General features: G+C 44.4%; 1 protein-coding gene across 21 annotated transcripts in view; it reads left to right on the forward strand.

The window, feature by feature from the left end:
• Dst (dystonin) overlaps positions 1-16,092 on the forward strand; it is a 415,027-nt gene that overhangs the window by 106,718 nt on the left and 292,217 nt on the right. For 4 of the 21 annotated variants that reach the window (XM_031367119.1, XM_031367118.1, XM_031367106.1 and 1 more), the window contains exon 1: positions 4,465-4,814. The exons of 15 other annotated variants lie outside the window; for them this stretch is intronic. In XM_031367119.1, coding sequence (XP_031222979.1) covers positions 4,724-4,814 — 91 coding nt within the window. In that variant the 5' untranslated portion in view covers positions 4,465-4,723. Of the gene's footprint in view, positions 1-4,464; positions 4,815-16,092 lie in introns of those variants that run through there. 2 more of the 21 variants (XM_031367113.1, XM_031367115.1) reach the window with 1 other exon arrangement.

Genomic DNA, 16,092 nt, shown 5'->3' on the forward strand with positions numbered 1-16,092 from the left:
AAAAAAAAAAAAAAAACAGAGCCTGGCTGGTCACTCTGTAGTCAGGGTTTCTGGGGCAACAAGCTTGAGCTTCTTTTGGCCCCTGTTGTGAGATGCCGGCTGGTCTTGCCCAGCCTTTGAGGAGGAGGGGTGGAGCAGGAAGGGGAAGAGGAGGGAGGGAGGGAGGATGCAGACTGGGAGCCAAGTGAGGGTGAGGTGGCTTAGGGCTTGGTTCCTGTACCTTTTCCTCAGGGCACATTTAGTCACTCAGGCCTGCCTATCTTTTTGAAAGCTCCCTGCAGCTCTAACACTCAAGGGAGAGGAGAGACTTTTACCGGAACTAACAGCACAAGGAGACCATAGGTGGAGGGAAGATGTATGCCCCTTGTCAGGCGCACAGGCTTCAAAACATCCCGTTGCCTGTTCTGTAAAGTTTTGTTGTTGATTTGGTTTTTCTTGAGATAGGGGCTCACTGTATAGCTCTGGCTGGCCTGGAGCTCCTTATGTAGATCAGGCTGGCCTTAAACTCATAGAGATTTGTGGGCTTTTGCTTCTCAAATGCCAGGATTGAAGTCATTCACTGCCATGCCTGGCACTGTGTGGACATTTTGTTTGAGCGTATGAGACAGAAGCAGGGTAGGTGTTTGTCAGTAATGATGTGATCACACAAACTGTGGAACTGCTACCAGGCATATGCAATAGGAGTAGCTGTTACCTCTCAGTGGGCACTGTAAGAAAGGAAGGCCTGAGGGGACCTGGGACAGTGCTGGGACAGAAGGGACTAGTCCTGAGGACAGAGGCCACGTGCTATTCATTGTGAAGTGTCCACCGAGTTTGAGGTAGGTGACTGAGACCTCAAAGTGTCTACTCTTAAAACCACATGAATTCTTCAAAAACTAGAATAAAACAAAATGAACAGCAATGTGGAAGTGTAGAGGCTTATTACAGCTTTTTAAAATATTAGAATATTTCATATTTGCTATACAACTCATAAATGATAACTTACATGGAGGACTGGGTGGGAGGTCAGTCCGTAAGTGTCATTTTAATCCCTCATGGATTAGTGTATAGGAGACTGGCCACTGTTTACCCAGTGTGATGAGGGTGCCTTTTATCCAAGGAGAGCCTGGTAAAGAGGGTAGTTTGAAAACATGCCAGTAAAACTTCTACTTTTAATTTTACAACACATTTTACACTCTGCTTGAAACTTTGCTCTTTCTTGAAATTAGCGAAAGATGGGGTGCTGTTCAGGAATGTGAGAAGTTTGTGGTGCTCATTTTCAGTAGTGAAAGAGCTTAATATATATATATTTTAAAGACCATTAAAGTAGAGTTGTTTGTGAAGTATCCTCCCCCGCCCCAAGTCAAAAGCCACTTGGACTGTTGGATAACTTCATTCATCTGCAGTTAACACATGCTTATTGAGTTAGTTTTTTTTTTTTTTTTTTAACAGTAAAATACAGATAGAACATAGATAGTTCTGTCTTTAAAAAGTCATAGCTAGTGCAACATAATGTACTTCTGGCCAGTTCCAACGTGCTCTGAAAGATTGGCTGGTAGCGTCTAATATTCAAAGAACCCAGAGGAATCTAATTAACCTGGGGGAGAAGGGGAGATGTGTGAGGCTCCTGAAAGGCTTTTGAGAGGAAGTACCACTTGAGCCAAGATTAAAAAAGCTTGATAGAATTAGGGTGACAGAGACAGGTCACTTCAAAGGAGCGGAACTTCATGGACAAGCATCTTCATGGACAAGCATAGGAGACTTGCCTAACTGTGGACTGCAGCTAGTGTGTATGGCTAAGCATAGGAAGGGGAGGGTAGAGAGTGCCCTGGTTCTGGCCTGCAGTGTGGAGTCCCTGGGGCTACTCCTGCTGGTCACAGTGGAGCATCTCCAACAGGTTTTAAAGCAGTGCAGTAACGTAATCAAGTCTGTGTTGTAGTGAGTCTCTGGTAATGATGGTGTCTTTATATATTTCCAGATAGCTCAGTGGTAGAGCACTAGCCTTGGTTACCTAAGGCCTGATGCCCATCACTGAAAAGGGGGGAGGGTATGTGCTTTAATATTTACTGTAGCTTCATTATAGTAAAAACTGCAGTTCCAGGAATATTCACTTTCTTTCTTAGGGTCATCGTGAGGTCAAGTAATACTTGAGGGAGGGGCTTTGTTACGCTTACTGAATATTTGCATTTTACATACGAATAATACAGAGCTGCCCTTAGCTGTAGGGTATTATCAGCTGGGTTTTCGAGCTTGAAATTATCTGTAACCATGCTTTTTTTTTTTTTTCAGTGATAATGTTGTTTTAAGAGGGGAACTGTTAAAGTTAGACGTGGCCAGTTGAAGGACTGGATTCTGGACATGCAAGGTTGGGTGTGCACCCTCTCTCACTATGGTCAAGTTTGTTGTTGCTACTTGACGAGATGGGGTCTCATGCAGTACAGGTTTTCTGTCGGTGTGCTGAGGCTGACCATGAATCCTGGTCCTCCTGCCGGGATTGTGGATGTGCACCACCGAGGCCCACCTCTACCTGTGTCATTAATTACTGAACTCTTCTTCGTTCCAGTTTCTTAATGGAAGGGTCTGGACTGGGGTGAAATGTAGGACGGAGGCAGAGATATGTAAAACAGAGATAGCGGATGTTAATCATCTTGAAAATTCCCTGCCACGTGGAAAATACTCTATAAATGAAGTGCTAGCTGTGTGCCTAGCAAGCCATCCTCACGAGGTCTGCGAGTACCCCATATAAGAGGAACTGCGATTTTCCTCAGTTCATAAATTCCCTCAGTGAGTAGAAGCGCCACAGACCATCAGCCACGATCTGGATTCAGGCGGTCTTGATTCCAATGCAAGCTCTGTTGGATTATACAGTAATTCCTAGCATATCCACCCGCCATTGTGGTTTCAGGAATGCTTGGGGCAAAGGCTGAGCCCCAGACACTGCTGCTCTTGTTCATTTGACCTGCTCTTTAAATGGACAGTTTGAAGTCCAGTAAACTGTCTGCTGACTGCACTCATCTGTCAGACTGGGTGGTACTCGGTTTCTGATGAAGCCTCTGACTTTCCCTGTAGACACCTTACTGAGCATTCAGAGTACGTCCGTATGAATGCGGAGTGTGAGTGGGAAGTAACCTCTTTTCATCCCAAGAGATTACTTCATACACATATGCGCAAGGGCACATCGAGTTTTACTTATATGCAGTGATCAAACCCAGATCATGGACCGGTGATCAAGCTAGAGAGGAGGGAGATGAGGCCTTGCTTTATTTGGGGAAATAAAAACAGGTCAGTTACCAAGAAGAGTTACCTGCCCTGGCTCTTGAACAGAGGTCACTGTTCAAGGATATTTTCTTCTCATATAGAATTAATAGAAAATGGTTCCAATTCCACAATATTAAAAACCACCAAAGAAAGAGTCCAGGGGAAGAGGCCAGTATAGACAAAAGGAGGAAACAGGAAGATTTAGAGGGAAGTGTCATATATCAAGATGAGATATGTATGTAGTGAGTGGGCCTTCTAAGAATGAAAGTAGTAGTGGGTAACACGGGTAACACACACACACACACACACACACACACACACACAACCATTGTCATTTGGGACTTCGTTTAGGTTCTGTTACATCTCCCTTTCTCCACGAAGAGAGTCAGTTATTTGCTGGTGGCCCACAGTGAGGTTGCAGGATTTCATCACTGGATGCATGTCCAGTGTCCTCAAAAGCATACATTTACATACTGGCTCATCCTGGGGGCCTTTTGTTTGTTTGTTTGTTTGTTTTTGTTTTTTGTTTTTGTTTTTCGAGACAGAGTTTCTCTGTGTAGCCCTGGCTGTCCTGGAACTCAGAAATCCGCCTGCCTCTGCCTCCCAAGTTTTGTGATTAAAGGCATGCACCACCACCGCCGGGCCATCTTGGGGTCCTTTAAAGTTACTTATTTTAGCATACGATGCGTCAAATTTAAGAGAACCATGTGCATTCCTCTCAGCAGATACTGGTATTATGTGCAATGAATAATAAGAGGAAGGAGGGCGGTGACAGTAATCTGGGCCATGGTGAGTGGGCAGTCCCTCCCAGAGCAGCGGCAGATGCTCTGGCAGGCTCTGGGGGGCAGAAGGGAGGGGCCGTTGCCTGGTCCTCAGCTGCCCTGACCCTGGCGGCGCTGTCAGGCCCTGATGCGCCCTGCCACCTCCAGAGGCCGCCAGGTCCGGGCGTCTCCTGGACCTGGGTTTGTCCCCCTCCCCTGGCCTCTTACAGTGATAGTCCTCTGATGCCCTAAGATGGGCTGGGGAAAGTATTTGCATGGCCCACTACTCCCCTTCCCGGGGTGGAGAGCCAGCCTCCAGCCCCCTCAGTAGACACGGAACCCGGGGCTTTGTTTCCCCGGCACCTGTTGTGGGTCCCAAATAGAAGCCGCTCTGGGACCGGCGGCGGGCGGTGGGCGGGCCGGAGGGCGGTGCCGGAGCCCAGCGCTGCCGCTCCTCCTCCCGGGCGGGCGTCTGCGGCGCAGCCGGGAGATGCCGCAGAAGCGCGGCGCATCCCGGCGGGGCAGCGCGCTCCTCCGCAGCGCCGTGGCCCGGGGCGCAGGGTCTGGAGGCTGGCCGCCCCGAGCCACCGCCCGCCGCTCCCCCGAAGCCTTCCTTGGGGACGCTGCCCCGGGCCTGCCGCCGCGCTGATCCTCCAGCCCGGGGTTGCGGACGCCTCCACCCGGGTCGCGGGCCCACGGGCGCGGCCAGCCCCCCGGACCCTGGCATGGCGGGGTACCTGTCCCCCGCCGCCTATATGTACGTGGAGGAGCAGGAGTACCTCCAGGCCTACGAGGATGTCCTGGAGAGGTACAAAGGTACGAGGTCTCTGCGCTGGGCTGTGCGGCGGGGCAGGGCCCATGGGAACCGTTACCTTTCCCAAATCAAAGTCACCCCCGCGTGGGCACAAGTAAACAGCAGCCGGAATCAGCCCTGGGGACCGCCAGGTGCCCTGGGTGAAATCCTTTACCCCAGAGCAGGGCCGTGTGGGTGAGGGTTCGGAGACGCCCTAGGGTTGGCGTTGGAATGGAGGGCGGGGGAGGTCTGTTTCCAAGAAGCACTTTGCCTCGTCTTTCCCTTTGTAGAAGCTCTTAAGCACCAAGCATAGCCATAATTCTTCCTGGGAGGGTTGGATGCCATTACTTCTCAGTGCGATTTCCAAGCCCGGCTGCTCTCGCCTGGTGTAGGCTTGGCCAACCTGTAAAGGTTCTTATATTCTTGAGCACAGCACCACATTATTTTTTCTCGAAAAATCGTACTTATTTGAAAAGTTTCTTGCTTGTGATTATGTTCTAACTCGGATGCAGTCCTCAATTATTTCAAATCATGATTAAAGGAAGTCTTTAATCGGAGAGTGGGGTGTACATTTAAATGTAAAGAAGTCTATTTTGAGATCCATTTTTGCCTATTTTTTATGTCCAGGAAATTTCGTGCCAACTTGATTGTCTTGTATACCTAAGTATTATGGTTACTTGTGCTTTCCCGTGTTGAGTCTTTATGTCTCTTGAAATGTATTTTTAAGTATACATAGACCGATATTATTGCAACTTGAGAGATGCTTCACATTCACATATTTGTGAGGATGGTTCACAGATGTGTGTAAAATATTAATAGTGAATAGTGGTATTTTATGATGGACCGAGTTCTGAATATTCACTTTGGGTTTAGTAACTCAAATCCTGTGAGTTAAAAAAAATATACACATATATATTTTTTTCTGTTACTAATATGAATCCAAAACTGAATTACAGATTTTTCTAGCTCCCTAGAACTCTTCCTACACTCCTGTTTTATGCCTTTCTAGAATGAGTTCTGTAACTGGATTCTTAGCTGCCGTGTATCATTTTGTAAACACAACTGGAATTCCTTTGTGCCAAAGCTCTATTGTGGATAATACAGCCCTGAGCAAGTGCAGTGATATTTTAAGCTAACTCATATCTGGGCATTTGCTTGTATGTGTAATGTAATGAGGGCTGTCTCTGTTTTTCCGTTTAAAGTAATGTTTGTCTCTAGAAAGCTAAGAATAAGAAACATTGCAATATAGATCTTTAAGCTCTATGATTTCAGGAAAAAAATCAGGAAGGTCTACAATGTATATGCCATATGCTTAGGACAAAAATACAGCTTTTAATTTTGCTTTTTGGTCAGATCAAGTTCAACATTAGTGATAAGTGGATAATTTTAGGTGTCTGAAGAAAGAAATAACCAGAATGCTGATTTTGGCCTGTCTTGAGGCAACAGGCCTTGCTTAGAAGCTTGTCTTATTTGTTCTAGTAAATAACAGAGAATTAAATATACATGGCCGCTCTGCATCTCACCCCTTGATTGGGACACTGTTCCTGCTAGTGATGCTCTCAGACAGACATTTCACAAGAAGACATTTTGCCCAAGATTTCACAGAAGAAAACCAAGGGGCCATTTCCACCATTCTTTGTGGTTTTGAAACGCTTAGGTCATCAAATTGTGTTCGGCCGTACAGATGTTCTGAATTTCACTTAGCCTTGGAGAGGAAAAGAAGCTTATTGGCTAGTGTATTCTATGAAAAGCCGGAGACCTGGCGTACCCATTGTTTCCTGGTGGATTTGGAAGCCAGTTTTGATTTCCCATCAGTGACCAATAGGATGACTTCAGTACAGTACTTATCCCGATGGCTCACTATAGGGGCTGATCTAATTAGAAAAGAATTGTCTGCTTTGAATAGGGAGTGCCAGTTTGCAAAACTTTCCCAAGTTCACTTTTCTGAAATAAGGCACTGTTCAACACATTTTTATGTTCCAGTTTGAAGAGAGGTTATTTTGATTTTTATTTCTGTCAGGGTCCTTGGTTTACAGAGTGCGTTTGCTCTCATCGGCAGGGTGACTGGGTTGCCAAGTATGTGCCCAGCTGTTGGGTAGTGTAAGTGTCAACAACCTAAAGAACAGGGGTAATCTATAACATTAGGAGAGTTAGGCTTGGAAGTTGAGAGCTTTGTTGGGCATCTCCTCAGGCAGCCTTGGGAGGACTTTGTCCCAGCACCCCCCAGAGACAAAGGGTAGTGGTGAGCAAGCTCTGATTTTCATGGTGCGTTCTATTTTCATGATGGCTTTGGTCCTTTAAGTCAGAGTAAAAATAGGCAACTGTTTACTGAACTAGAATAACACAAGGATTTATTTGCTGCAAAGAAGGGTGTAGTGTTCTGGATCATATTCTCATCCGGTTATTTGTGAAATAGATTTATTGTCAAAATATTCCTGAAGTTAAAAAATTGGGTTGTTTCAATTGGTAAGAAATTAGAGTGAATAAAAGCATTTTTTTTTTAAAAAAAAGCACAATTCTTTGATATTGTTTATGTTAGAGACTGCCAATGTCAGTACCTTTCTATCTATAGTAAATTATTCAATATAGTCCCTGTATGGTGCAGAATATTTTTAGCAGCTTAGTATAAAATACAGAGTGATCTCATCTCAAGTGTAGTGAAATTAGCTGGTATACTGTTATAAATGAACACTTAGCTTGCTGTCACATTAATCTGTGAAGTTCTGCTTGCTGTCTGAGTTGTCGTTGTCCATGGTTTCCCAAGACAGATACTTTCATATGAAGTTAAATGTGAATATAATTAATGCGGATTATTACATTTAATTCTTAATACTTTTTATTTAGTGCTCTCTCTCTCTCTCTCTGTGTGTGTGTGTGTGTGTGTGGAGGTGTGGAGGTGTGGAGGTGTGAGGGTCAGAACACCTTTGAGAGGGATCAGTTCTTCATCCTTTTGAGGAGGCTCTCTCTGTGTGCTGTGCAATCTACTCCAGGCTACCTGGCCAACTGAATCTCTGAGCATTCTCCCGTTTCTGATCACAGATTTGTGATATGGCATCTGGCTTTTTATTCATTGATATTTTCGTTTCTTGAGACTTTCATGCAATGTATTTACATTATACTCTTTCCCATCCCTGGACTTCCCCCAGATCTGGCTTTTAATGTGGGTTCTGAGGATCAAACCCAGGTTGTCATGCTTGTGTAGCGACATGTTATCAGCTGAGCCATCTTGCCAGCCCCTGCTCTGTATATTTTAGAACTAATTTGAAAATGTTGACATTTCTTGGTCTAACACAATGCTGATTCCCCCAATATCTGGAATGTATCAGTTCCCACACAGCTGCAGAGGGAACAGTATTCTCTGTGAAGGTTGGTGGACAGTTTGGTTATTTAACCACAGCATTGCTAAGAAAATCTTTTAGTATTTGAACCACAGGTGGGTTTTTCTGTCTTCCCCACGTATTTGTATAATTACTGTGCTCATGGTAACAGAAGGAAGCAAGAAGATAGTAGTTTTTTGTTTTCAGTGTAGTCTCGCCATCTTAGGGAGACATGCGATGGATTGATAAATATCTCTCTGCTGGAGACAAGTTCTGGTATTCCAGCAAGGTGAATGTTTGGGTGAATGTGTGAAGAAGTTCTCTGCTATGTGCGACATATTCTGTGATGTTCTTGCTCAGGTTTCAAGTGGCTTCAGGATTCTGTAAACCTTGATTTCGGATTTCCTTGTGTTCATGCTGTGTTTGTGGTATATAGTTGTATAATAAGTCAACTGTATGCTACACCACAATAATGTAACATTGAATTAGTGTTAGTCTGTGGTTTTTTTGGGGGGGTGGTGGTGATGGTGGTGCTTCAAGACAGTTTCTCTGTATAGCCCTGGCTGTCCTGGAACTCACTCTGTAGACCAGGTTGGCCTCAAACTCAGAAACTCACCTGCCTCTGCCTCCCAAGTGCTGGGATTAAAGGCGTGCGCCACCACTGTCGGGCTAGCCTGTGCTTGTTGTTAAAAATGAGTTTAATTTGTTTCATGTTTCTTGAGATTAGCAAAGAGTAGACTAAATAGAGTTTCTCCTCCCCGTTTTCCTTCACCCTCCTTTAGGTACCAATAACTTCAAGGCAGACAGACAGGTCAGGGCTATAATGTATCTCCCTTTTCCAGAAGGGGCACAGGCTTGTATATTGCTACTTGGCCACTTAGAGGCTGTTATGTGATCAATTAATAGGTACAATGTGCTTGCTCCTCTTCCAGCCCTGGGTTTCAGTTTCATTGTCAGCTACCTCTATCGGCAACTAAGGAAATGCAGTAGTTTGTTTGTTTGTTTGTTTGTTTAAGGCATTCTCCATCTAGTGCCATGGACAAAGTCAAAGTTATAGTTGTACAGAAAAAGGGAAGAAAGGCCACACTGGCTTTTATAACCAGCAGTGTCTGGCGCACAGGATAAAATGTCTGTGCTAAATTGGAAACTTGCAGTTTGGCTTCATCTTAACAGCTGTAACAAAGTAGGGTAGACTTCAGCAAAGTCTGTGGGAATATATGAAGGTGTCATTGGACTCTCTGAGGATTTTAAAATTGAAACAAAAATGTTATACCATGGATTAAAGCAGTAATTCTCACTGAGTAACTACTATTTAAATTGATCACAACTTGTTTACTGCCTTAGGACATAAGAAACACATATCAGTTCAGGAATGTAAAGGCCCATTAGATATTATTAATAAATTTAACTTTGAGCTTCCAGCATCACATTGATGCTGTTTTGGTTTCTTTTGTACTGGCTTAAGCGTGATCACAGCTCAGATAGGCAAGTACTTCACACAGAAAGCTTCATGCTTTTAGGAACTTTTAGGTTCTCTGTTTACATTTGGGCAGTTTGGCGATGCTTAATTTCTGGCTCAACAGTTTTATTTGGGCAGTGACAAGGAGGAGGAGTGATGAGAACAACTCACAGCCTCGTTGTTGTTTGACAGTGAGCAATGAAGCTTTTGTGTTTCTGCCTTTGGGTCTGATGGGTCCCAGGAGCTGGGCTGTGTGAGGAGCTGGAGTCTTGGAGCAAGGCCTCATCATGAAATCGGAGATTATGAAAACATCTGAAGTCATGGTAGCCGCACACAGATGGAATGTCAGGCTGTCTGCTCGCTCAAGTTTCATATTCTGGAGCTGAGGATGAAAATGGAGAATGCACAGCCCAATCCTTGAGTTTCTGCCTTATGAACACAGTGCAAATGAGAGGGTGATTTGCCATTTAGAACGCTTATGATTTCTTATGAATTAACAAGGACCCAGGTGCCTCTGAGGTGTGCGTGGATGCTTCTCTCTGTAAGGATGTGGAACACAAAACAGGACAGATTTTTGCATCCATTTCTCAGCTGTTAGTAATCCTGTGATTATGTTCTCCACTTCCGAAGATGAAGCCCAGGCATTTGTTGAAGTCCAGTGTTAGTTCTTCAAGTGATTGAACAAAGAGCCCTCCCCCACTAATTCTCTTGATTGCTGGTGGTGGCTGTTGTCATTATTTGGTGTGTATGCCTGTGCTCCTGTGCATGCTTGGGGCGGAGGTCCACCTCTGTGTTCCTCTGGTGCTTTCCACCTTGTTTTGGGAGACTCGGTCTTTGACTTCAGTATGGAGTATTTGCTCAGCTAGGCTACTTGCTGGTCAGTAAGCTCTGGTTCTGCCCTCCCCAGCATAGGTATTACAGAGGCACAGTGTTGGGCCTGGCTTTTTATGTGGCACTGGGTCCTCCTGCTCAGTTCTGTGTTAGTTTTCATCAACTCCACACAAAGTGGAAACATCTGAGAAGAGGGAACCCCAACTGTGGAATAGCCCTCATTATATAGGCTGGTGGACATGTTTGTGCGGTATTTGGTTGAATGCTTATTGGTGGAGGAGGGCCCAGGCCACTGTGGGAGGTGCCACGCCTGAGAAGGTGGGCCTGGGTTCTGTAAGAAAGGTAGCTGAACATATGCCAATAAGCAAGGTAGAAAGCAGCATTCATCTCTGCTTCAGTTCCTGTCTCCAGGTTCCTGCCTTGAGCTCCTGCCCTGGTTTCCTCCAGTGATGGATTACTGCAACCCATAAGCTAGACAGCCCTTACCCCATGTTGGTTTTTGTTAGTGTTGTATCCCAGCAACAGAGAAGCAAACTAGGATACAAAGCACGTATTTCATCCCAATGAGCCATCACCCCAACCCCTAAGAGTGCACTGCAGGAAAAGCTGTGTGTGCAAGGTCAACTGAGATGTGCCTCTTGGACAAGATGTGACCAGCCGGGTTACCTTGAGATTACTTGGGGTACTAATGAGAGCCTTAGGGTAGCCAGGAACATGATTCCGAGATTCATTAGGAAGGGAATCCTGGTTGGAGAGAGCCTTGTGTGGAATCAGATTGAAAGAGGCTTGGATGTCATGCCAAGGACCACATTTTTTTACTTTAATTTTGTAGAGAGTAAGAACCCTGAATGATCCTCAACAGATGCGACAGGTGTCGAGTAAGCGATGGCACTGTGGACTGAAAGGACAGGGGAGGAAGGCTCAGGAGCCACTGTGAAATTAGGAGCTCCACTAGGAATTTCTGAATTTCTAATGTGCATAGCTCAGTACAGCCACTGCCATTTCACGGACATAAGACAGAGGCTTATTAATGAAGTCAGTGTCCCTGATGGAGGGACACATCAGTTATCAGTGATCGAATTTGTGTTGGAGTGTCAGGTGTACATCTGACATAAACTGCATTTTGAGTGTCTTTACCTTGACAAGTAAATGTTACAAAACAGTTCTCATGGAAATATTTCGCTGAGAGTCAATTTTGTCTAAATCCAGAGCTTCGGAGGTATGTTAAATGGCTGGCGTAACAATGGATTAAAATATAGAAGTTACTTAGGGTAACATGCTGGGCAGATTTTACAGTTTGCACTCCTCTATTTTAGCAGATTTATGGAGTCTAGTTATTAGGTATCAATGAAAATGAGATAAGAATTTAATTCCAGCTTTAAATGTGTGTCTAGAGTATGTTTAGGTTGAATGAACATTGAAAAGTCTTAAGTTTTAGTAAATGCCAACACTACATGTGGCTGCCTTGATACATGCCTGGAATGTTTCCTGGACAGAATCCTCCAAGAGAGTTGACAAAGTCTTGATTTTTTTTCTTTCTTTTTTTTTCCTAGTGGGAGAAAATATTCCCAGCGGGTTCCAGTATTAAACGTCTTGTACAAAGCTACTGTTGTGTCCGGGAATTGAAAGCATGTTCTTATGTATGCAGTGGTTGGTCTCTGCTGTCTTTGCCAGTGTGACTATATGTAGTCCTCATTTTTGGCCTAAGTAGTCCTTTGTAGTTTCTTTTCCCCCACTTTGAGTAGGGAGGATAAAAGAGTGAAATATCCCAACAGCAGAGTGTGGGTGAAGTATCCAGAGTTCATGTTCCTGAGTCGTCCCTGGGGCAGTGACCTAAACAAACAAACAAACAAACAAAAAACCTAAAAACAAACAAGAAATGAAACCCCACCACTAGACCAGATGTGAGATTAAGGGGAAAATACACATCTGCAGCTTGCCCTGTTTGACCTCTGTGATCATGTACTTTATAACTGATCAGTTATACCAATACCTTATTATCATCTATGATCCACAGTTGCGGTAGCTCTTGCTCTGCTGCATTCTGTGGGCTTCGACCAGCGTGTGGTGTGTTTGCCATGACAGAACAGTGCAGAATAGGCTTACTACTTAAAAATAAACTCTTGCGAGGTCCTGATAACACTGAGTTTTTGCTTTCTCCCTTTTTGCCTTTTTTTTTTTCTTTTTAAGGATTTGATATAATTAAAACTGTGTGGAATATATTCTGTTCATACCAGCACGTTTAACGTTGTAATATTTCCCGTATCACTTGTTTTCTCCGTTTGGTTTTTGGAGACAGGATCTCAGCATGTAGCCCAGGCTGGCCTGGAACTTGTTATGTAACCCAAGTTGGCCCTCAGACTTGCTCTTCTCTCAAGCTCTGGGACTACAGGTGTGGGTTAGCAGGCCTGGAACACTATGTCTCTCATGGTGTAGGGTGCCAGCTCTTTTTATTGCTGAGTAGCTGTCCATTGTTTAATGCCCCACCATTTAAATCTGTTCATCCAGTGAAGGGCATCTTGTTTGCTTCCATTTTTGTTTTTGTTTTTTAAACATATATAAAGGATTCTATAAACTTTGGGTGCATGGCTTTAAGTGCTGACTTGAAGTTTCAAGCAACTTAGGTGGAGGAATGCACTTGGTGGATCTTAAGGTGTTTAGGTTTGTAAGACACAGGCTAATCTTTCTCTGAAGCGGTCCTGTCGTCTTCTATTTGCGGGAATAGTGAATGAGAGCTTCTGTCATCCCACATCCACGTCAGCATTTGATGATGTTTTGATTAATTGATTTTGTGTTGCTATAGCAGAAGGCTAGATAAGTTATAAGAAAAGAAAGTCTGTTTTGGCTCCTGTTCTAACCAAGACAGCACATCTGGTCTGTTTCTAGTTAGGGCCCCAGGCTGTCTCAGAGCACAGCAGAGCTATGGGAAGGAAGAATGCTAAAGCAAGTGTCCCTGGGAAAACCTGTGCAAGAGAGGTCAGGGGAGAGGCCCAGTTTACTTAACCCACTAATGAGGATAGTGGCTGTATGCCTGCTCACCTGCAAGGGTTGCACCTCCGTGGGGGAGGGCGACTCCAGTACACTGGAGAGCTAAGCCTCAACAGGATTATATGCAGACCTTGGCTCTACCATTGCTCTTTCATACCTGAGCTCTGTTCATTCTTGCTTTTAATCTGCAATCCATTAGATGAGTGTGTTGAGATCTCTCCCCACTTCTCTTTGTGTTGGACTTTGGTACAGGAAACCAGCGCATACCTGGGGTCTTACGATGCCAGACGAACTCTCTACCAGCTGATTGCTCCTCCACCCAGCCTGCACTACTTCACATTTTTATTTGGTTGCTTTTTTATTTTCTTATTGTTGTGTTTTACGAGATCTTCGTACCTGTTCTGGAAAGCAGTACTGGAAGTGATCAGTAGCCCTTTTATATCCCAACCTCCTTTGGATGTCTTTTTTTTTGTTTTTTTAAAGATTTATTTATTTATTTTGAGTACACTGTCGCTCCCTTCAGACACATCAGAACACGGCATCAGATCCCATTATGAGCCACCATGTGGTTGCTGGAAATTGAACTCGGGACCTCTGAAAGAGCAGTCAAGTGCTCTTAACACCTGATCCATCTCTCCAGCCCCCGCTTCCTTTTTAAAAATGTTTCTTCTCCACCTCTCTGGGTGTATGTGAGGATTATGTATGTGGTATATGCATGTGTGTGTGTGTGTGTGTGTGTGTGTGTGTGTATGTGTGTGCGCACATGTGGCATGTGGGCACACCTTCATGTGTAGGTCAGAGAGAACATTGGGTGTCCTGCTGTATCATTCTCTCCTCTCTTGAGATACAGGTCTCATGAACCTGGAAACAGGCTGGCAGTTAGTAACGTCCAGTGCCCCTCCCGCCTTGGCTACCCCCAGCACTGAGTTATAAACCACACACAGCTTTTTATGTGGGTACTTCAGATTTGAATTTAGGTCCCTATGCTTGCATAGCAGGCACTCCACAGCCCCCATTCGATGGGCTTGCATGACTATTTTATAGGTATTCTTTTAGGTAAATAAGGGCCCAATTATTTCTCTCGTGTGGTCACAGTGTTTTGTGTACTGGGTGTTCTGTTTTGGCTGAGGACACTATGCACTGTGCCTACTTCAGAGAGTGTGTGTGGGCTCAGAGCTCAGCAAGTCTGAACTTTGCTCTGGCATCTACATATGTGGCAGTGGGTTCAGAGATCCAGTTAGTTGGCAGCTATGATGCTGTGTAACTCTTGAGTCTAAAATTAGTCCAACTGTTCTATTTTAAGGGTGGACTGAAATTAGCTGTCCGTGCCTATTGAAACAAAGTGGACGCTCACCTCTCGGGATACCAAATTACTGCTTTTAAAATGTAACCAGGAGCAGAGTTAAACCAGTTGCTTTAAGTTTTTGGAATGTTTCTGTTACTGGGACTAGGTTCTAGCCTGAGAACCTGTGTGTACGTATGTTGACACAGATATACACACAGTCATAAGAACCCAGAGTTTTGCTGGGTGGTGGTGGCGCACACTTTTAATCCCAGCACTGGGGAGGTAGCGGCAGGAGGATTTCTGAGTTCGAGGACAGCCTGGTCTACAGAGTGAGTTCCAGGACAGCCAGAGAGTTTTAGGTCCTTGCTCCTATCAGTTGATGATGCTTTTCAGTCAGCTCTCACGTTTGCTTTTTCTAAGATCTGAGTTGAGATCTTCGAGAAAAACTAGGCTAGTTTTCCTGTACTGTATTTGCATAGCAGGCGCTCCATAGCCGACCGTATTTGAGTCGAACCTCGGCCCTCAGGTTATTTATCAGTGTTGGGATTGCTAGAAAAAAGAACACTTAAAGCAGTATTTGGTTGTTCGTTTTGTGATCTCTGTAGTAACATCTGACCAATGAGGATGTTGAAAGTAATACACACAAAAAAAAGCTTGAGTGGAGGTTAGGATTTAATTTCAATTATCTATACAGTTTTACCTATTTATATTATTTTGTGTGTGCATGCTTGTCAATACATGAGTACTCTGAAGGCCAAAGGAGACAGCTCATGGGAGTTGCTTCTCTCCTTCTACCACGTGGGTTTGGGGCTGAACTCCGATTCTCAGGCTGGGCAATAGATTTCCTTACCCACTGAGGCATCTTGCTGGCCCTAGGACTTGATTTCCTGTGTAGTATGATCTTTAAGCCAAGACTTATGTTTATCGAGACATTTCACAATGTTATCTGTATGCCCCTCAGGTAATTTGCGACTTGTATTCTTTTCTTTTGAATGTTTCTGGTGGGTGGACAGCACGATTGGAGGAGTCGTCAGGGACATGGTCCCCATGCCTATATAATCCCAGTACTCTAGAGGCTGAGGCAGGAGGATCCTAAATTTGAGTCTAGCCAGGGCTATATGGTAGTAAGACTGTGTCACCATGCTCAACTCCCCCGGCAAGAAGAACAAAATTAGTTACAAGGATAATATAACTTTTCATAGGAAAATAGGTGTATACTGAAATACCAATCTTTTTCAACGTGGAAAACTGCATAGGAATTTAAATTTGTGCTCTAGCAGAATTAACATGATGTGCTAAATGTAGTGACTTTTATAATTAGCCTCCCTCTGAAAACATTCAGTGAACATTGCTTCCAGCCTTTCCCCTAATTCTAGTCAGGAGTTAATTGATTATATACTTCAAGTGAACAAATTAGCATA

Source organism: Mastomys coucha, unplaced genomic scaffold (genome assembly GCF_008632895.1).
Source record: "Mastomys coucha isolate ucsf_1 unplaced genomic scaffold, UCSF_Mcou_1 pScaffold14, whole genome shotgun sequence".
NCBI lineage: Eukaryota > Metazoa > Chordata > Mammalia > Rodentia > Muridae > Mastomys > Mastomys coucha.